Raw genomic sequence first — 23,474 nt, 5'->3', positions numbered from 1 at the left:
CCTGAAACTAATGGACCACTGTGTGCCAACTATATGGAAATAAAACAGTTTTTCAAAAACCACTTCCTTTGCTCATCCATAAGAAGCACCTCCTCCCCCATTAAAGTTTTATTGTGGGATTATAGCAATTCAGTCACATTTTCAGGCTCCACTTCCAATTCTAGTTCTCTCTTGTTACAGAGTAACATCTGTAGTTACTTCCTCCACTGAAGTCCTGAACACCTTAAAGTCATCCATCCATGAGTGTTGGAATCCACTTCATCCCATTTCCTGTTAATGTCAATATTTTTAACCTCTTCCCATAAATCACAAATGTTTTTAATGTCATTTAGAATGGTGAATACTTTCCAGAATGTTTTCTTTTAATTTTTTTACATGTTTATTTTTCAGAGTGAGAGAGACAGAACATGAGTGGGGGAGATGCAGAGAGAGAGGGAGACACAGAATCCAAAGCAGGCTCCAGGCTCTTAGCTGTCAGAACAGAGCCTGACACAGGGCTCAAACCCATATACTATCAGATCATGACCTGAGCCAAAGTCGGATGCTCAAAATGACTGAGCCACCCAGGCACCCCCAGAAGGTTTTCAACTGATGTCCAGATCCATCAGAGGCATCACTATCTATTGCAGCTATAGCCTTACGAAATGTATTTCTCAAATAACAAAACTTGTAAGCTGAAATTGCTCGTTGATCCATGAGCTGCAGAATAGATGTTGTGTTAGCAGGCACGGAAACAACACTAATCTCACTGGATATCATCAGAGCTCTTGGGTGGCCAGGTGCATTGTCAGTCAACAGTAATATTTTGAAAGGAATCTCTTTCTTTCTTTTTTTCTAGGTCTCAACAATGGACTTAAAATATTTCATCAACCATGTTGTAAACAGACGTGATGTCATCCAGGCTTTGTTATGCCATTTATAGAACACATCAAAGTAGAGTCAGCATAATTCTTAAGAGCCCTAGCATTTTCAGAATGGTCAATGAGCACCGGCTTCAATTTAAAGTCACCAGATGCATAGCCACAAACAAAAGAGTCAGCTGTCCTTTGAAGCTCTGAAGCCAGGCACTGACTTCTCCTCTCCAGCTATCTGGCATCTTCTTCTAATAGATGAGAATTACCTTAGTTAGACCTTCTGGATAACCTGCTACAGCTATTATATCAACACTTGCTTCAACTTGTACTTTTATGTTATGAAGACAGCTTCTTCCCTTAAACTTCATGAACTAACCTCTGCTTGTTTCAATGTTTATTTATTTTTGGGACAGAGAGAGACAGAGCATGAACGGGGGAGGGGCAGAGAGAGAGGGAGACACAGAATTGGAAACAGGCTCCAGGCTCTGAGCCATCAGCCCAGAGCCCGACGCGGGGCTCGAACTCACGGACCGCGAGATCGTGACCTGGCTGAAGTCGGACGCTTAACCGACTGCGCCACCCAGGCGCCCCAACCTCTGCTTGTTTCAAACTTTTCTTCTGCATCTTCCTCACCTCTCTCAGCTTCAAAGAACTGGAAAGATTTAGGGTCTCCGGATGAGGCTTTGGCCTAAGGGAACGTTATGACCGTTCTATCGAGACCACTCAAACTTTATCCATATCAGCAATAAGGCTGTTTTGCTTTCTTATTGTTCATGTATTCACTGGAGCAGTACTTTTGATTTCCTTTAAGAACTTTCCCTTTGCATTCACAGCATGGCTAACTGTTTGGCACAAAAGGCCCAGCTTTTAGCCCATCTTGGCTTTCGACATACTTTCCTCACTGAGTTTAATGATTTCTAGCTTTTGATTTAAAGTGAGAGACGTGCAACTCTTCCCTTCACTTGAACAATTTTTTTTTAAATATATGAAATTTATTGTCAAATTGGTTTCCATACAACACCCAGCGCTCATCCCAACAGGTGCCCTCCTCAATACCCATCACCCACCCTCCCCTCCCTCCCACCCCCCATCAGCCCTCAGTTTGTTCTCAGTTTTTAAGAGTCTCTTATGCTTTGGCTCTCTCCCACTCTAACCTCTCTCTCTTTTTTTTTTCTTCCCCTCCCCCATGGGTTCCTGTTAAGTTTCTCAGGATCCACATAGGAGTGAACACATATGGTATCTGTCTTTATCTGTATGGCTTACTTAAAGGCCCCTGTACAGTTATTAATTGGCCTAATTTCAACATTTTTGTGTCTCAGGGAATAGGGATGCCCAAGGAGAGGGAGAGAGATGGGGAAACAGGCAGTCAGTGGAGTAGTCAGAACAGACATTTATCAATTAAGTTTGCTGCCTTATATGGGCACAGTTTGTGGTACCCACGATTACAATAATAGCATTAAAGGCCATTGATCATAGATTACCATTAACAAACATGACAGGAATGAAAAAGTCTGAAATATTGCAATAATTACCAAAATGTGACATAGAGACATGAAGTGAGCAAATACTGTTGGGAAAATATCATGGATAGACTTGCTCTACACTGGGTTGCCACAAACATTTAATTTGTTAAAAGAAAAACAACAACAACAAAAAACAAAAAAAACACAGTATCTCTGAAACACAATGAGGTATGCCTGTCTGTATAAAGTACTTTAAGATCTTTAGAAAAAATATTCAAATTAGCAGACTATTTTATTACTAGTGTGAATTTAGTACTCTTGAGAAAAGGTTAAAATGACTATCATACATACATGAACATATATGAAAATATTCATAATTTCAAGAAAGCAGCACACATTGCAGAGGAAAAACAAATCCACTTGGACCATGTTAAGACTTTACTTCTAAAACCTCAGTGTTGACAAGCAATTTATGTAACATAAAATCTGTAATTAAATGGTACAGAATGTTCTTAAGTTCAGGATTTCCACATATTCTATAGCTTGTCCTATCAAGATTCATTATTAAATGAAATTTTATGTATAAATTTAAAGAACAGCAAGAGCACTCTAAGACCTCATCTATATTCCCATAAAAGTTCTCCTTTTACTAGAAATACTTTGGCCAAAAGGTTTCTAATCATCACAAATGCTTTCAAAACTGACTTCTTTCAACAAGTTGAAAACCTCTGCAGTTCTAGGAAACACAGATATAATGTATAAATTGTTTCAGTTCAACAAGTATTTCTGGACTGTTTCCTATGTGCATATACTACATTAAGAGTAATTGGCATAAAGATGATTTGAAACACAGTCATTTATCTCAAGAAGGATCTGGTCCAGCTGTGGAGAAAAAAACCACAAAGACGTAAGCAAATAACTACTATAGAGTATGAGAAGTGCATGACTGAAAGATGAATAAGATACAGAGATAGTGGAGGGCATAAAGCTCTGTTGGGCTGGAGGGAGGTCATGAATATTTCACAAAGAAGGCAAATATGGAAGCAGGGTTTAGATGGATAAATAGGAGTTCACCAGGCAGACAATGGGAGAAGAGAATTCCAGGCAGAAAGAACAGAATGTGCAAAGGACACAGACCTACAATAGCATGACATATTCAGAAAACTATAAGTAATTTTGATTGGATACTGTTAAAAAGGACAATAAAAACATAAGGAGGGGAAACACCATGAAGGGCCCTGTGTGCAATAGAAAAGTTTTAATTTTACTCTATAGTTGATGGGGAACCATATTAATCAGGGAAGCAACATGGTTCTTTTCAGCTACCAGGGGTTTTAAGGTCAGGTAGAATGAACTGAACTGAAAGTACCAATCAAGCCTTAATTCACTGGATGCAACAGTGCAAACAAGAGGCCAAAAAGGATGTTTTGCTCCTCTTGTTCCATATTTCCCCCCACAGAATGACACTGGGCAAAAGTTAGGTGACGTTCAGAAAAGTGGGGAAAAATCCCCTCACTGCTGAGGAGTATTGGACAAAAGGCTCCAGCCATTTTATGGACCAGGGGCTGGTGGGAGGTAAAGAAGGAAGGGAAGAAATGGAAAGTTATGAGCCAGCGTGGAGGAAAGCATGTCAGCCAAGGCCCTGGTGAAGGTGCCTGGGCTAGGGATGCAGATGTGTGAATGAACATGGCTGACCCAGTGGGGATGCTCACTGTTCTTGCCACTCCCTCCAGAAAACCAGTGTGCAGAACCCTGGCTATGCACCAAGTCATGTGTGGGAGGGCACCTTCCCCTATTGGGATTTGCCAGGGAAAACCAGCCTAGGGTCAGGCCTGAAAGATCACATACCTGTGTGACCGGACTCCTCAGGTCAGATCTGTGATCTACAAAAATCATTCACAGACAATGTGAAAGATGAACTTGACGAAGAGGATTCACAGTGACAAGGGGACTGGTGGGAGGTTAGTGCAACAATCCGGTTTGGACATGTGACCTGAACTCCTGTTAAAGTGACTGAACCTAGTTCACGCAGGAAAGGACATACATCCAGGAAGGGCTAATAAACTGGAAGAAAAATGGGGGAGTCGAGAGATTGGAAGATGAGCTCAGGTGGCAATGAGGGAAAGAGCTCAAAAAGCAGAAGTTACAGTTAGGAAGTGGGGGATAAGAGTCCATGATTTCTAAGGTGGAATGATTATAGGTGGTTCTGAGGCCAGAAGTGTGTTCAGGTAAGCAGAGTAGTGAAGTAGAGGGGAAGTCAAGGACACAGAGCTAGAGTTTCTTTTTATCAAAGAACGCACACAAGATGGTGGCAGATGACAGTGACAATGGGTTTAAGAATAACAGAACCTGGGGTATCTGGGTGGCTCAGTCAGTTGAGCACTGGACTCTTAACTTCGGCTCAGGTCGTGATCTTGGGAGCGTGAGTTTGAGCCTTGCAATGGGCTCCATACAGTCAGCGCGGAGCCTGCTTAGGATTCTCCTTCTCTCTCTCTCTCTGTTCCTCTCCTGCTCACACATTCTCTCTTTCTCCTTCAAAATAAATAAATAAACTTAAAAAAAAAAAAAAGAAAAGAAGAACAGAAGTAGATGGCATGAGCTTTCTGTGCAAGTTAAGAACAGCAGTTGTTTGGAAACAGCAGAGCAGAGACGGAGTATTACTAACTCACAAGGCACAGATATACAAAGTTATGCAGGAAAGAACAGCTTTAGAAAGGGGGAAGTAGCAGAAAGGACTACCCTCAGATGAGCAAGCCTGAGAAGAGCCTGAGGGCTCTGAGGAGTTCTCTCTAAAAATGGAGCAGTTTCCAGAGAAAAATGGAAAGGGGCAAGAGAGATCAACAAAGAGGGGAAACAGAGTAAGAGATGAGAAAACAGGCCAGAACTGATATTTACAAAGACCTAAATCTGGGGTGGTGCCAGACGGTGACGTGGTGAGGTGGGGCTGGAACTCCAGGGTCCCTGGCCTTGGTCTGGCTGGTCTCTGTGGGCACTGCCACACAGCGACTAACCACTTGTATTTTACTCTGCTTGTGAGATTTTTATTTAAATAAATTTTGATAATGTTTAAATTTCCTGGAGTGTGTTTGACAAAGCAAAGTTCTAATGAAGAGCAAAAAATATCTTTTTTTTTTTTAGCTCACATTGTAATGGAGTAGAAAAAATAATATAAGAATAAGAAAAACTTATTAATACATTTCTTTAAGCTCAGAAACGGTTCCTGAGAGTGTGTGGGTTGGAAGAACTTCAACAGTACATTTAATTTACGCTAACCCCACAGGACTATACTTACACCCTAAAAGTAATACTTGTTCTCTGGAGAAGGTAATCTCAAACTTAACAAACTGGGGAAGATAATTACAAGCTTAAAAAGTAATCTTTTCTACTATGTAATAAACCTTAATTGAGAATGTACTTTCGGATGTTTACTCTGAAACTTTTAAACGGATCTTACATCCTCTGGTTCTATCCAGGAGGAAAAGCTAGCCCATGATGCATTTTTAATTATTCTTCAAATAACACATAGTTATTTTTCCACCTTTTCCACCCCACTGACGACTTTCTTCTTGGTCTAACTCTATAAAATCCTAAAAAAATAAACAGGTTTTCACTGGCCTGTAACAAAAAGACAGACTGTAAGCAGTATCCTGGCTAGGACAGAAGAGGAATGCTTAGAGCTCTTATTCAGACATAAACAATGGATTTATTTAAGGTGGTTTATTAAGGATGACACATCTGTCACTTATTACCAGAACTAATTAGTCTTATAAGTCTAGTATAGGTTAAAATTTTCCTTCCACTCTTACATATGCCATTTGTATCCCTCCCCAAACTGTGTGTCATCATAAGTTTTAAACTAGTGCTTCACATAAACTCTGTACATTAGTCATAAAAGAAATGATACCCACCACCTATCATGTACTGAGCTCTTACTGTGTGCCAGATGCTGCACTGCTTTATATAGAGCTCATGAATCTTCACAACCATCTGTGTGATGTACACTATGGTGATTCAGCTCGTAAATAAATTAAAATGGTTCATTTGGACTCTACACATAACATTTTAAGTCACAGTGATGAATAATAATGTAAGACAATAGCTAAAATGAGATCATCAATTATATGAATATTAATTCCAACTACCTCCATTAGATATTTATCCAAATCCACTATAAAATAGTTCAATTATCAAATGTGTAGCCTACTTCCTGAGTCCTTATCCCTTCCTGAAACAGGTACCGCATCTTTTAAAATGGAAAAAGAGTGGCAGAAAGATAGTGAAAAGCAAGTCATATGGGAGATTGATTGAACATTTCTCATTTGTAAGGAAGCTTTATGAAAATCTTTGCTTAGGGACACCTGGGTGGAGCAGTTGGTTAAGCATCTAACTCTTGATCTTGGCTCAGGTCATGGTCTCACAGTTTGTGAGTTCGAGTCCCGCATCGGGCTCTGCACTGATGTTGCAGAGCCTGCTTGGGGTCTGTCTCTACCTCTCTCTGACCCTCTCCCACTTGTTCTCTCTCTTTCTTTCTCAAAATAAATAAACTTAAAAAAAATAATTAAAAAAAAATCTTTGCTTAATAAAATGGATTCCTACACTTGCATTTTAAAAAACAGATTTTTTTAAAAAGAAAGAACAGATTTAATTTTATTTAAAAAAAATTTTTTTAAGGTTTATTCATTTTTTTGAGACAGAGACAGAGCATGAGTGGGGGGGGGGCGGGTAGAGAGAGAGGGAGACAGAGAACCCAAGGCAGGCTCTAGGCTCTGAGCTGTCAGCACAGAGCCTGATGTGGGGCTTGAACCCACGAACTGTGAGATCATGACCTGAGCTGAAGTTGGACGTTCAACCAACTGAGCCACCCAGGTGCCCCTAGAACAGATTTAATTTTAAACAAAATCAGACATGAGAGAGTAGAAATAACAACTTGACACCACAGAAATACAAAGGATAAGAGAATATTATCAAAAATTATATGCCAACAAATTGGACAACCTAGAAGAAATGGATAAATTCCTAGAAATATACAACCTTCCAAAACTGAATTAGGAAGACATCTGTGAACAGATGAATTATCACTAATGAAATTGAATAAGTTATCAAAAAACTCCCAACAAACAAAAATCCAGGACCAGAGAGCTTCATAAGTAAATTCTACCAAACATGTAAAGAGGAATTAATACCTATTCTTCTCAAACTATTCCAAAAAATAAAACTTCCAGATTCATTCTATGAGGTCAGCATTACCCTGATACCAAAACCAGATAAAGACAGCACAAAAAAAAGAACCACAGGCCAGTATCTCTGATGAACATAGATGCAAAACTCCTTAACAAATACTAGCAAACTGAATCCAACACTACATTTAAAAAGTCATTTACCACGATGAAGTGGGATTTATTCCTGGGATGCAAAAAAGTAGTTCAATATTCACAAATCAATCAACATAATAAATCACATCAATAAGAAAAACGATAAAAAAACATATGATCATTTTAATAGATGCATAAAAAGCATCTGACCAACACAACATCCTTTCATGATAAAAATCCTCAACAAAGTACATTCAGAGGGAATACACCTCAACATAATAAAGGCCATACATGAAAAACCCACAGATAATATCATACTCAATACTGAAAAACTAATAGCTCTTCCCCTAAGAGCAGGAACAACACAAGGATGTCCACTTTCACCACTTTTATTCAACATAGTACTGTAAGTCCTAGCCACAGCAATCTGACAAGAAAAAGAAATAAAAGGCATCCAAATGAGCAAGGAAGAAGTAAAACTCACTATTTGCACATAGCATGATACTATTTCTAGAAAACCCTAAAGATTACACCCCAAAACTACCAGAACTGAAAATGAATTCAGTAAGGTCACGGAATATAAAATCAATGCACTTCTATACACTAATAAGCATCAGAAAGAGAAATTAAGAAAATAACCCCACTTACAATTGCATCAAAAATAATAAAATACCTAGGAATAAACATCATATTACCATCATAAGGATGGTAAGAAATATTTTAAATAATATGACAGTGTTGAAAATTCAAGTTAATTTTCCACAATACCAATAAATATGAAAGCAGTAGTACTCACCTCCTTTGCACTCTTAATTTTAGTCAGAAATGTATGCAGCTCCATTGTTTCTGCAAACAGTGCACGACATACTGCCTGATAATGATTTGGTGCCTCTGATTCAGTTGGCAGATGAGCAGCACATAACTACAGAAGAAGAAAATAAAACAATAGGGCTCATTTATTATTTTGGGTTTTTGGTACCTAAAAGACAGACATACCCAGTATATTCCTATTTTTATATCAGACAGTAAGGCAATCCCCATCATCCAAAGCCTAATGCATCACCAAATCATCAGTAAAATTATATGGAAAAAGTGGTCCACTAACAAACGGCCAATAGTACAGATGAGCTTAGTAAAATTAGTTAGCTTCTATTTGAAAGTGATAGGACATATATAAAAGTTTTGGTTGGAAGTAGAAAGGGAACTACCATTTACTGAGTGCTAATCATAATGCAGGTATTTTAATAGCTGTCATTTATTTTTTACCATGCCAGGCACTATATTTGACATGTCATATACACAGCATAATATCATTTACTCTTCAGTGTAGCCCGGAATTATCTCCATTTTACAGCAAAGGAAACTAAAGCTAAGAGGACTCAAGTGACTTGTCCACAGTCAGAAGTTGACATGACGGAGAAGAATTAAACATAGTTTTATGGGTTTCTGAAGCCCAGGCTCATCCCAATACATGCTGAATTGTGTAATGCAATAAAAAGACTGTTGGGATGACATGTGGACCACAGGGAAGACGCTCCATCAGTAAATGGAGAGTGCAGCAAAGAGAGCAGAGGGCAGAATAAGTCTGCTGGTCGTATCTCCAGTCTCGATGTCTTTTACCATACATAGTCCATAATCCCCCCAAAACTACCAGTGGGTAAAAGATGCACAACAATTTAGAAAACTCAAACGCCATTTAATATATTAGATTGGAAAGATATCCTATCAAGGGTCTAGTGCATGGGAATAATTTTGCTTTTTTGTAAAGTAATAATTTTGTAACCAAGTACTATAGTTATGTTTTAAGGGACTTCATTTTCTTCAAAAAGATGTAGGTTCTCCCTTAATTCTTTACTATATTCAGGAAATTTGACATTAATACAATTACTGAAAATATACATTTTATTGTATTTAAAAAAAAATTTTTTTTTCAACGTTTATTTATTTTTGGGACAGAGAGAGACAGAGCATGAACGGGGGAGGGGCAGAGAGAGAGAGGGAGACACAGAATCGGAAACAGGCTCCAGGTTCTGAGCCATGAGCCCAGAGCCTGATGCGGGGCTCAAACCCACGGACCACGAGATCGTGACCTGGCTGAAGTCGGACGCTTAACCGACTGCGCCACCCAGGCGCCCCCACATTTTATTGTATTTTAATAATTTCTATCCATTGGAGAATAAAAGATGTCTTTGTAGATTATACTATCCTTCATAATGTGCCTTCTGTTATTTTCATTTGTAATAAGTATCACATGTCATTTATTAGATTACTATCTTTAATAAAGTATATTCTTCTCAAGAAAAATACCTTGGGTTTCAGTAAGAAATTTTCCCCACAGTACCCAAAAGGAGGCTAAGAATTGATTTATCAGAAAGCACAAAAAACAAAAATCTCACAAGCTATACAATGGAATATTAGTCATAAAAAAGAATGAAATCTTGCCATTTGTAACAACATGGATAGTTCTAGAGAGTATTATGCTAAATGAAATAAGTCAGTCAAAGACAAATACCGTAAGATTTCACTCATATGCGGAATTTAAAAACAAACAGATGAGCAAAGGCGGGGGGAGATAAACCATGGAACAGACTCTTAACTACAGAACAAACTGATGGTTACCAGAGGGAAGGTGGGGGGAAGGATGGATGAAATACGTGATGGAGATTAAGGAGTGTACCTCTGATGAGCAGCAGGTGATATATGGAAGTGTTCAATCACTATGCTGTACACCCAAAACTAACGTTGCATTGCACATTAACTAACGGGAATTTAAATTAAAACTTTAAAAAAACTCACAAGCTTGTTTTTCACAGAGCTACCAATGAACAGAGTATTTTTATGCATACTTACTTTTATACACAGAAGACAGCTTCCAATATACAATTTTATATCCAAGGTAATGAAAAGCAACTGCTAAGAGTTTCATGTTCATCTAACCAATCCCATAATTTTACATTCTAATTACATGGTGTGAAATACGGCATAATATTTTTGACTATAATTCCCAGTAAGAAATATATTTTATACAAGGACTCAAATACATGCATACATCTATGTTTTATACACAAAAATTTCACAAAACAAAACTTACACACTAAATCTATTTCATGCTCCACTAATAGGCTGTGACCAGCAACTTGAAAAAACACCGGTATAAAAGTAATAACTAGGTCTAAAAATGTTTTTTGATGCATATGACATAATCATATATATATATGATATATGATATATAATCATATATCATATATATATATGATCCAAAGGAATTCACAAATAACTATTGGAGCTAGTAAGCAATTTCAGCAAAGTTGTGGGATACACGATCAACACACACATACAAAGGTATATGTCTATATCAATGAACAAACAAAAAATGAATGGTTTGCCTCCCTCTCTGTTTGAAACTATTTTTCCACTTCCCTTCTCCCATGGTCTTCTGTTAAGTTTCTCAAGATCCACCTATGGGTGAAAACATGATATCTTTCTCTGACTGACTTATTTCACTTAGCATAACACCCTCTAGTTCCATCCACATTGTTGCAAATGGCAGGATTTCATTCTTTCTCATTGCTAAGTAGTATTCCATTGTATATATAAAGCACATCTTCTTTATCCATTTATCAATTGATGGACATTTGGGCTCTTTCCATGATTTGGCTATTATTGAAAGCACTGTTATAAACATTGGGGTACAAGTGCCCCTATGAATCAGCACTCTTGTATCTTTTGGATAAATTCCTAGTACTGTTGTTGCTGAGTCATAGGGTAGTTGAGAGTTGATGGGGGAGGGAATGTGGGGGGGAGAGGAAAATGGGTGATGGGCATTGAGGAGGGCACTTGGGATGAGCACTGGGTGTTGTACGTAAGCGATAATCACAGGAATCTACTCCCGAAACCAAGAGCACACTGTATACAACATGTTACCTGACCTGACAACAAATTATATTAAAAATAGAAAAATGCACAAAGTACTCATCTAAATGTTAAAAAAAAAGAAAATGAAGTTAAGAAAGCAATTCCATTTATAAAAGTATTAACAAATGCTAAGGAATGAATTTAACTAAGGAGGTACAAGACTTACACACTGAAAACTAAAAATATTGCTGAAAGACTCAAATATATGGAAAGACATCCTACATTTCATGGGTTTGAAGACAATATTGTTAAGATGGCAATAATTACACAAAGTGATCTAGAGACTGAATGCAATCCCTAACTAAATCCTCATGGCTTTTTTTGAAGAAACAGAAAAGCTGATCCTAAAATTCATATGGAATTGCAAGGGAACCCAAATACCAAAGACAATCTTCAAAACAACAAAATTGAAAGGCTCATACTTCTTATTTCAAAACTACAAAATTACTGTAATCAAATCAGTGTGGTATATAGGGAAAGACCTATAGATTAGTGGAATACAACTAAGAGTCCAGAAATAAACCCATATATCTTTGGTTGATTAATTTTTGACAAAAGTGCCCAGACCATTAAATTAGGAAAGAACAGTCTCTTCAACAAATGATGCTGAGAAAACTGGATAGTCACATGCAAAAACACAAAAACAAAACAACAAAAAAAAATTAAAAAATAAAAAAATGAAGTTGTACCTCTATCTTATGCCATTTATAAAAATTAACTCAAAGTGGATCAGACACTTAAATTTAACAGCCCAAAATATAAAACTCTTAATGTTTTGGGGCGCCTGGGTGGCTCAGTTGGTTGAGCGTCCGACGTCAGCTCAGGTCACGATCTCGTGGTTTGTGGGTTTGAGCCCCGTGTCGAGCTCTGTGCTGACAGCTCAGAGCCTGGAGCCTGCTTAGGACTCTGTGTCTCCTTCTCTCTCTGCCCCTCCCCCACTTGTGCTCTATCTCTTTCTGTCTCTCAAAAGTAAATAAATGTAAAACTCTTAATGTTTATTTATTTTTGAGAGAGAGAGAGACAGAGACAGACAGAGTGCAAGCTAGGGAGGGGCAGAGAGAGAGGGAGACACAGAATCTGAAGCAGGCTGCAGGCTCCAGGCTCTGAGCTGTCAGCACAGAGCCCAAAGCAGGGCTCGAACTCATGAACTGTGAGATCACGACCTGAGCTGAAGTCAGATGCTTAACCGACTGAGCCACCCAGGCAGCCCCAAAATATAAAACTCTTAGAAGACAACACAGGAAGGGATAAACCTTCACGTTCATAGATTTGGTAATGATTTTTTAGATATGACACCAAAGGCATAAGCAACAACAATATGGATAAATTAGACTTTATCAAAGTTAAAAGATTTTGTACATCGAAGAACACTTTCAAGAGACCCACAGCACAGAAGAAAATATTTGCAAATCACATATCTGAAAAGGGCCTGCTCTGCAGAATATATAAAGAACTCTTAAACACAATGAAAAAGACAACCCAATGTAAAAACTGACTTGAACAGACATTTTTCCAAAGAAAATATACAACTGACCAAAAAGCACAGAAAAGGATGCTCAACATCATTAGTTATTAGGGAAATGTAAATCAAAACCACAATGAGATACTACTCAGACCCAGTAGGATAGCTATAAAAGCAAACAAACCAAAAATGGAAAATAATTGTTGATGAGAATGTGATGAAATTGGAACCCTTATGTATTGCTGGTAGAAATGTAAAAGGTACAGCCACAGTGAAAAACAGTTTGGTGGTTCATCAAAAAGTTACCATGTGATCAGCAATCCAACCCCTCAGTATACAGTTGACCTTGAACAACATGGGTTTGAACTGTTCAGGTGCATTTACATGCAGATTATTAAAATATAAATACATTTAGTATAAAATGTAATTTCTCATGATTTTCTTAATAACATTCTCTACCTTACTTTATTAAGAATACAGTATATAATACATTTAACATACAAAATATGTGTTAATTGACTATTCATGTTATCTGTAAGGCTTCTGGTCAACAGTTGGTTTGCTTAGTTAAATTTTTGGGGAATCAAAAATTATATGTGAATTTTCAGTTGTGCAGGGTGTTGATGTCTCTAACCTCTGCACTGGTTCAAGAGTCAACTATAAATCAAAAAGAATAAAAAGCAAATTTTCAAACGAAAACTTGGATACCAATGTTTATACCAGCAACTCTTCATAGTAGCCAAAGGTGGAAAAAATTCAAATGTTCTGAACTGATACATGGAAAAACAAAGGTAGTATAAATAGTGGAATCTTATTCATTCATAAAAAGGAATAAAGTACTGATACACACTACAACATGGATGAACCTTAAAAACATTATGCTAAGTGAAAGAAGCCAGACAACAAAAGGTCACATATTGTATGATTCCATTTATATGTAATTCCCAGAATACACAAATCCACAAAGTCAGAAAGCTGATTAGTGGTTGCCAGGGGCTGAAAGACGAGGGATAAGAAGTGATGAGTAGGGTTTTCCATGTGAGGTGATAAAAAATCTCTAGAACTAGATAATGGTGATGGCTGGACAATATTGTGAACACACTTAATGCCATTAAATTGTACACTTTAAAATAATTTAGGGGCGCCTGGGTGGCTCAGTCAGTTAAGCATCCAACTTTTAATTTCAGCTCAGGTCATGATCTCATGATTTCTGCGTTTGAGCCCCACGCCAGGCTCTGTGCTGACAGCACAGAGCCTGCTTGAGATTCTTTCTCTCTCTCTCTGCTCCTCCCCTCCTCTCTCTCAAAATAAATAAATAAAATTTTAAAAACCTATAATAAAATAAATAAAATAATTTAAAAGATAAATTGTATGTTATGTGTATTTTACCACAATTTAAAATATGTATTAAGGCCACCTGGGTGGCTCAGTCAGTTAAGTGTCTGGACTCGATTTCGACTCAGGTCTTGATCTCACAGTTTGTGGGATCAAGCCCCATGTAGAACTCAACACTGACAGCACAGCGCCTGCTTGGGATTCTCTCTCTCTCTCTCTCTCTCTTGCTCTCTGCCCTTCCCCCACACACGCTTTCCCTCTCTCTCAAAACAAATAAACTTTAAAAAATATGTGTTAAAAACTTAATAAAAACCAACAAAATTCCACAAAGTCACCATTGACACAGAGGAGAAATAATCCCACAGAGGAGAAATAATCCAAGTGGTTATTTCACTGCCCATGAACTGCTTGATTTTTATTTGGTTCTTTGTTCCTAAATGCATTTCATTTAATCCTCACAAGAAGCCAATTTATGGATATGGAAACTGAGATTTAGAACAACTAAGCAATTTACTCAAATCACACAGGTAGGCAAGAGAAGTGGAATCGAACCCATGTAGTCAACCTCCAAAAGCCAAGTTCTTACGCACTCTAAATGAATGTGGATTACTTTTGTATTATAGAAAATCATATTTTTTAAAGTTTATTTATTTTGACAGAGACAGTGCGAGTTGGGGAGGGTCAGAAAGAGAGAGAGAGAGAGAGAGAGAGAGAGAGAGAGAGACAGAGAGAGACAGAGAGAGAGAAGGAGAGAGAGAATCCCAAGCAGGCTCCACACTGTCGGCACAGAGCCTGACACGGGGCTTGAACCTGTGAAACTGCGAGATCACAACCTGAGCAGAAACCAAGAGTCAGACTCTTAACCGACTGAGCCACCCAGGAGCCCCAAGAAAATCATGTTTTTAAAGTGTTTTAGCATACAACATGGTACACAGCAGGCATGCAACAAAACCATCTTTTACAGTTACAAAAAAAGAGACAATATGGGGATGGAGGAACATAATGAGAAAAAGAGTAGGTTCTATCAACATGATATTATACGACCTTAGACAGTTTATTTGACATTGCTGGGTTTCAGTTTATTTCTAAAAGGAGAGGACTGGACTATGTTATGTCTTACTTAACCTACCTGCCTTTGTTCTATGAATAAATTTTTTTTTTAATTTTTTTTTTCAATGTTTATTTATTTTTGGGACAGAGAGAGACAGAGCATGAACGGGGGAGGGGCAGAGAGAGAGGGAGACACAGAATTGGAAACAGGCTCCAGGCTCTGAGCCATCAGCCCAGAGCCTGACGCGGGGCTCGAACTCACGGACCGCGAGATCGTGACCTGGCTGAAGTCGGACGCTTAACCGACTGCGCCACCCAGGCGCCCCTCTATGAATAAATTTTTAAGAACAGCTTTATTTTTTTTTTAATTTTTTTTTCAACGTTTATTTATTTTTGGGACAGAGAGAGACAGAGCATGAACGGGGGAGGGGCAGAGAGAGAGGGAGACACAGAATCGGAAACAGGCTCCAGGCTCTGAGCCATCAGCCCAGAGCCCGACGCGGGGCTTGAACTCACGGACCGCGAGATCGTGACCTGGCTGAAGTCGGACACTTAACCGACTGCGCCACCCAGGCGCCCCAAGAACAGCTTTAAATGCCACCTAAAGGCTGATGACTCCCCAACTCCTACTCTAGGCCACTCCTGGTGTGTGTTTGTCAGAAAGAGATCTATTTTACCTTTATTCTTGAAAGGTATTTAGGTTCTATTCTAGAGCTTTAAAGAATCATTCAAACCGTCTTCTGGTTTCCACTCTTTTTATTGAGAAGTAAGTAAAGGTGCAGTCTCATTTTCCCTCTAAGATTTTGTTTGTAAGTTTTAGCAGTTTAACTATAAGGAAACAATGTTATTTTCATTTTTTTTTTCTCTTGATTTGTGGAGTTTCTTGAATCTGTGGCATAGTGTTTTCCATGGTTTTGGAAAATTCCTAATTTGTATTAATTATTATGTATTAATTATGTTGTTACCTTAGTATGTATTAATTTTTAGTATTCAAATATTTCTTCCATCCTCCCATTTACTTGCTCTCCTTTTAGGACTTTAATTAGATGTACTGCCTTTGTAACTGACCCTCTATTCTATATTTTTATTCTTTTTGTGTCTTTGTGCTTCATTCTGAGTATTTTCTAATGTTTATTCATTTTTGAGAGACAGAGCACAAGTGGAGGTGGGACAGAGAGAGGAGGAGACACAGAATCTGAAGCAGGCCCCAGGCTCTGAGCTGTCAGCACAGAGCCTGAAGTGGGGCTTGAACTCATGAACTGTGATATCGTGACCTGAGCCGAAGTCCCACTGTTAACCCACTAAGCCACCCCAGCATCCCAATTCTGAGTATTTTCCACTGACAATATTTCATTTCATTCTTTCTCTCTTCAGCACTGTCTAGTCTATTAAACCCATTCACTCAAGTTTTATTTCAGTTATTTTATTTTTTGGTTCAAAATTTCCAGCTGGCTCTTTTCTAGTTTTCTAGTCAAGGTTTCAACCCTGACTCTTGGAACCCTGAGTTTCAAGAATGATTTAAAATATGTGATTTAAAATAAAATTCAAAGTCAAAGTCAATCTGAGAACTCAATTATCTGGATTCCCTATACAGAATCATTAATACAATTGCTAGACTCCAAATAAATTTTCTGAAGTTTTCATTAAACATATAGGACCCTGTTACATATTTTCAACAAAACTTGAAAATACCTGAAAACCTTGACTAGGTAGATGTGATTTAAAAAAAAAAAAAAAAGACAACCTACAAATACTTTCTTTTTAAAAAATTTTTTTAATGTTTATTTATTTTTGAGAGAGAGACAGACAGTGTGTGAGCAGGGGAGAGGCAGAGGGAGACACAGAATCTGAAGCAGGCTCCAGGCTCTGAGCTGTCAGCACAGAGCCCAAGGCAGGGCTCAAACCCACGAACCGTAATATCATGACCTGAGCCAAAGTCGGACGGTTAACCTACTGAGCCACCCAGGTGCCCCCTTATAAATACTGTCTAACATTTTGAAACATTTTCATTTTTTTGTCAAATAAGTTAATATCTGTATTTTTGAAGCAATGCACCAACTACAAGAAAAAAATTTATTTGATATCACATCAAAGATGTATGCCAGTAACTCAGAAATTTTATATATTATCTACTGATGTTTTTTACCCTAATTGGTGTCAAAATACTATACATACCACCAAGTTTTTCTTAAAACCTTGGCACATTGAGAATAGTTTTTGCTTAAACTCCAAATTCCAAAGCATTTAGCAATCCAAGTCACCCTTTGTTTAGAAACACATAATTGCAATGTGTGTAAATTCTATTATCCCAGAAAAGAAAATGGCATAACCAAAATGGTATCTTCTGAGAGCTTTAGAATTTATCATATAATAGTCCTCTGTTGATAACATCGGACTCCAATATTTTCTCATAATTTATTCTTGATTATTGAAATTCAAATGTTTTTAAAAATGTTCAGTTCACAAAGTTCAGAATTTTATTTGCAAAACCTAAGTAGAATATTATCTTAATATAACTAAAATGTTTTGCCTAGTGAGTATAATCACGTATTTATCATAAGAAATTAATAACAAAACAAAAAGTACAAAGACTATCTTCTCTAAATTTAGAATCATATAGTTAGTATAAATTACTAAATTTTTGCTTAAATCAGTAACAACAAATTAGTATGTTCCCAGCAAATTTCAAAACTTAGAGAACACAACATTCTGAAATACAGAGAACTGCAATTTCTTTGGAGTCTCTCTAGTTTGACTTACGAATCTTATTCACTCAACTAACCTATATTCACAGAAATCCTAATTCAGTAATGACAAGCTCAAACAAACATCTTGCCCTCCCTTGCATATGTTCCATTAAATCAAGGCCACATTCATACATAGATGAAAATAATACATTTATCCTGTATCGGCTATTTATATACATGTGCATTTTGAAAATGAAGACAAATTCTGCACCGGGTTAATCTAGTCTGGCATAATAAAATTAAATACATAAAGCTTGTTTCTATTTTAAATCACATTCTACAGTACCATTCTTTTCTCCCCTGAGGAGTTTTCAAAATAGTTTGCAAAATCTGACATTACATGGCAAACCAAAAACTGCTAACTTTTTATAAGCAGGGGTTATTATGTATAAACTTTATATTTGCAGAAACATGCTGCGTTTTGTTTTAAATTATAAATTAACACTGAAAGCATAACCTGCAAGACTATTCAAGGCCAATAATATACTTAATATACTAGAATTTTACAATCTTTTATTATATAAATGGTAAAAAATAAGAGGAACAGAATTTCTGATGCTAAATGGTTTACTCTGAATCACACCACCACTAATACACTATTTCAAATTACCACATTTTCCTTCATTCTTTACCCATATACCAGTATATGCAGAACTTTGTGGTCTCTTTTCCATTTATTAATACAGAAATTTTCCATATTGCTAAACAACTCACAGAATTATAATTTTAGAGATTATCTAATATTCCATATAGTTGATACATCATTTCTTTATGAGCCCTTTATTTCATTATAGAATAGTATAAATAAATAATGCTACAAAACACATCTTCAAGGGGTGTCTGGATAGTTCAGTTGGTGAGAGTCTGACTCTTGATTTCAGCTCAGGTCATGATTCCAGGATCAGGGATTGAGCCCCACGTCAGGCTCCACACTGAGCATGGAGTCTGCTTAAAATGTTCTCTCTCTGTCTCTCTCTCTCAGGGTGCCTAGCTGTTTCACTTGGTTAAGCATCCAACTCTCGATTTTAGTTCCGGTCATGATTTCATAGTTTGTGAGTTTGAGCCGCATGTCAGGCTCTGTGTTGACAGTGTGGAGCCTGCTTGAGGTTCTCTCTCTCTCCCTCTCTCTCTCTCTGCCCACCCCTGCTCTTCCTCTCTCTCTCAAAAAATAAATAAATAAATAAAAACTGAAAAAAATGCATTAAAAAAATTCTTTCTCCCTCTGCTCCCTCCCTTGCTCGTTCTCTCTCTCTCAAAACAAAAACAAAAACATATCTTCAATGTATCCATGTAACATTTTCACCTTTTAAAAATTATCTCTTTGAACAGACTCTTAACTATAGAGAACAAACATGGTTACCAGAGGGGAGGTGGGTGGGGGATGGAAAATAGGTGATGGGGATTACGGAGTGCACCTGTTGTAATGAGTACCAGGTGATGTATGGAAGTGTTGAATCATTCACTATATTGTACACTTGAAACTAATATTACACTATATGTTAACTAAATAGAATTTAAATACAAACTTAAAAAGAATAACCTCTTTGTACAGAGAAGAAATGGGTAGTTGGCAAAGGTAGAGGGAGGGGGGTGGGCAAAATGGGTGAAGGAAGTCAAAAGGCACAAACTTACAGTTATAAAATAAGTCCTGAGGATGTAATGTACAGCATGGTGACCATAGTTAATAATTCTGCATTGTATATTTGCAAGTTGCTGAGAGAGTAAATTTTAAAAGTTCTCATCATAGGGGGAAAAAAATGTGTAACTATGTGTGGTGATGGATGTTAACTAGACTTATTATGATAATCATTTCACAATATATGCATATATCAAATCATTAAGTTGTACACCTAAAACTAACATGTTATATGTCAATCATATCTAATTGAAAAAAACTTACCTCTTTGAAAAATTTCTAACAGTAGTATTGCTATCACAAAGGATTATTCTGGATATTTTTACATATTTTAATTTTTTATAAGAAAAAATGTCAAAATAAAACTAGGTGAATAGTATATGAATCAGCATGTACTCATCATCCAACGTTAACAATGATCAATTCATGCTCAATCCTATTTTATCTACTTCCTTACCTGCTCAGCTCCACCCTCTAGAATTATTATATAGCAAATCCCATATATCTGAGTTTCATACATAAATATTTCAGCATATATCTCCAAAGATAAGAGTTCTTTAAAAAAATAAACACAATACTATTATCATATTTAAAATATGAGTAATTTCTAATATCAAATATAGCATAAGGTAAAATTTTCTTGATTATCTCAAACAGTCACACATATTTTTACAATTTATTCATTTTCATTAGAACCCATATAAGGTCCATACACTGCAACTGGGTGCTATGTATCAAGTTTGATTTAATGTAAGTTTTTCCTCTCTCCCTCCCCATTTATCTTCTATGTATTTATCAAAGAAATTACATGATTTGTCCTATAGAGTTTCCCATAATCTGGATTTTGATGATTGCATCTTTATGGTGGTTTTAAAATGTTTCTATATCCCCTGGATTTCCTACAAATTGGTAGTTAGATCTAGAGGCTTGATTAGATTGAAGATTGATGGGTTTCTGGTTTGCTTGCTTGGCAAGAGTACCTCCCAAGTGGTGCTGTGAACTAAGTCTGCTGGTCTCTTGTGATGCCACAATGATTACTGCTATTATCATTATTCTTCTTTATTAGATTATTACCATTTTGCAATCCCTATTATTCTGTTTTCACATATTAGCTGGGACTTTTATAAAAAGAAACTTATACAGAACTAATTGGTTACCTAAGGTAACCTCTTCACGGGGAAAAGGCAGGATGAATTTGCTTATTTGCCAATTTTTGAAATAAGTTGATTCCCTAACAGCCTCTAAAGGTGACCGATGAGGGTTTTATTTTCACTTATGTGTTCATGGAATTCAGAATATTTGATGTGATTTTTAATTCATCACAGCTATTGTTCTTATCGATGATCAAATTTTTCCATCTTTGACCAATCAGAACTTCTTTGAGTTGGCTTTCGAGTCCTTTTTATATAATTCAGTAATCTTGGATAGTCTGTTTGCGTTCTGTATAACAAGATCCTCCAGGCTATTTTATACGTTTCCTTCCCAGATCTCGAATTAGCCATTTCTCTAAGGAATCCTGGAATTCTTTTAATGGGGAGTGATATTTAGAGACCACAACCTGGTGGTAGCTGTGCTCACTGCCACTATGTGGTTATAGCTTTGTAGGTCTTCCTATGTAGTTATGTCTCCAGTGTGAGAACAGTTATGTTCAATTTGCCTTGAATGCAGGGGGAATTATATTTCCATATTTAACTTTGTTTTATAATTATGTAAAACATTTATATGATTTCTAAATCAAATCTACAGAATTAAGTATACTCAGAGATGCTTCGCTTTTTTTTTTTTAATTTTTTTTTTCAACGTTTATTTATTTTTGGGACAGAGAGAGACAGAGCATGAACGGGGGAGGGGCAGAGAGAGAGGGAGACACAGAATCGGAAACCGGCTCCAGGCTCCGAGCCATCAGCCCAGAGCCTGACGCGGGGCTCGAACTCACAGAGCACGAGATCGTGACCTGGCTGAAGTCGGACGCTTAACCGACTACGCCACCCAGGCGCCCCAGAGATGCTTCACTTTAATGCCTGTCCTTGTTTCTGCTCTGTTCCTTTATCTATAGCTAATTTCTTTAGGTTTGATTTATCTTTCCTCTTTTTTAAAACAATATAAACAAATACCTTTATACATATTCTTAAATTTTTGTTTAATGTTTGTTTATTTTTGAAGGAGAGACACAGAGCGTGAGGGGGGAGGGGCAGAGAGAGAAGGAGAAACAGAATCCGAAGCAGGCTCCAGGCTCTGAGCTGTCAGCACAGAGCTGGACGTGGGGCTCGAACCCATGAGGCTGTGAGATCATAACCTCAGCCAAAGTCAGACACTTAACCAACTGAGCCACCCAGGCGCCCCACCTTGTTTTTTCACCTAAACAATATACCCTGGAGAGAGATTTCCTCAATCCTTTCAGATAGTTATATAGTACTTCACTAGCTATACCCATAGTTAATTCAACCATTCCCCTGTTAATGAACAGCTGGGATGTTCCTAGCCTTTTGCTATCATACACAGTGAAGACTTTTAAATATACTGTCAAGTTATTTTATATAAGGGCTATGAAAATTTACACTGTAGCTATCAATTACTACATGAAATAATTTACCATAATTTCAAATATCAACAAAAGTAACTTCTTGCTTGCAAAAGAGTTACAAATGGCATTGCTGTATACGCATTCCCTGATTATTAGGGAGACTGGATTGTGTAAGAGAATCAGAATCCCCCAGGCTGAGTTCAGTGCCTCTTTCTGTGCTCCCTGAGCATTTCAGGTACACGTGTTGAACCACCACTTCTGTATGTTCAGACTGTTCACGAGGGTACTATATCTAGAAGGACATCCTCCACATCACAGACATTGCAAATTTCTATTTATTATGACAATTTTCCTACAGATGGCAGCCAAGTATCTTGAAGAAGGAACGCCTATTGCTAATTTGCCCAAAGGTAGTGTATGAGCTAGTATGGTCCTACGCACCTGGTCTATAATACTTATTTCACAGGGGTTCACCTAACCCTATTTAATCTCAGCAACCTAAGTGCTGATAGAGCACTCAGCACAAAGAAGGCACACTAAACGCTTACTTTACATTTCAAAAGGTAAATGAATATATGAATAAACTGAGAATTTTACATTCATTTCAAATGAAGAACTTTGTTCATGTACTATTCTCATATTAATTTCAGTCATTTCTCAGACACTTTTCCTAGATTCCACACCACTTTTTTTTACTCATTCTTTCTATCCACTGTCTTAAGTCTTACTCTTCCATCATCTCTAACCCTGACTCTTCAATCTCCTTTCCTGCACACTTTGTGCTCCATCAATCTCCAATTTTTCTTCATGTCTACAATCTCTTCTTTTTGATTAATGTTAATTGGGTGAATATTTTCCAGAATGTATTTACAGATACAAAAATAATGTTTTTTAAAGTGGGCTTCACACCCAGTGTGGAGCCCAATGCAGGGCTTGAACCCACAATGCTAAGATCAAGACCTGAGCTGAGATCAAAAGTTAGACACTTAACTGACTGAGCCACCCAGATGCCCCTTACAGATAAGAAAACAATTTTTTAGAATGATCTTTTGTTAATGCTTCTTGAAGGTGTTAAGTACTTGGTTACAGGTTATATATATATATATATATATATATATATATATATATATTCATATATTTCTCAAGAAATACTTCAACTGAAAGGAAAATGCTTTA

The 23,474-nt window shown here is 37.2% G+C and overlaps 1 protein-coding gene across 1 annotated transcript in view; it reads right to left on the bottom strand.

Moving 5' to 3' along the window:
• The window catches only part of SPIRE1 (spire type actin nucleation factor 1), a 205,540-nt gene that overhangs the window by 93,063 nt on the left and 89,003 nt on the right, over positions 1-23,474 (bottom strand). Inside the window, 1 exon segment of the mRNA XM_043559432.1 lies at positions 8,426-8,551. Within this exon segment, the coding sequence (XP_043415367.1) occupies positions 8,426-8,551 (126 nt within the window).

The sequence above is a fragment of the Prionailurus bengalensis genome, chromosome D3 (genome assembly GCF_016509475.1).
Source record: "Prionailurus bengalensis isolate Pbe53 chromosome D3, Fcat_Pben_1.1_paternal_pri, whole genome shotgun sequence".
Classification (NCBI taxonomy): domain Eukaryota; kingdom Metazoa; phylum Chordata; class Mammalia; order Carnivora; family Felidae; genus Prionailurus; species Prionailurus bengalensis.
This window is presented reverse-complemented; position numbering and strand designations above follow the sequence as displayed.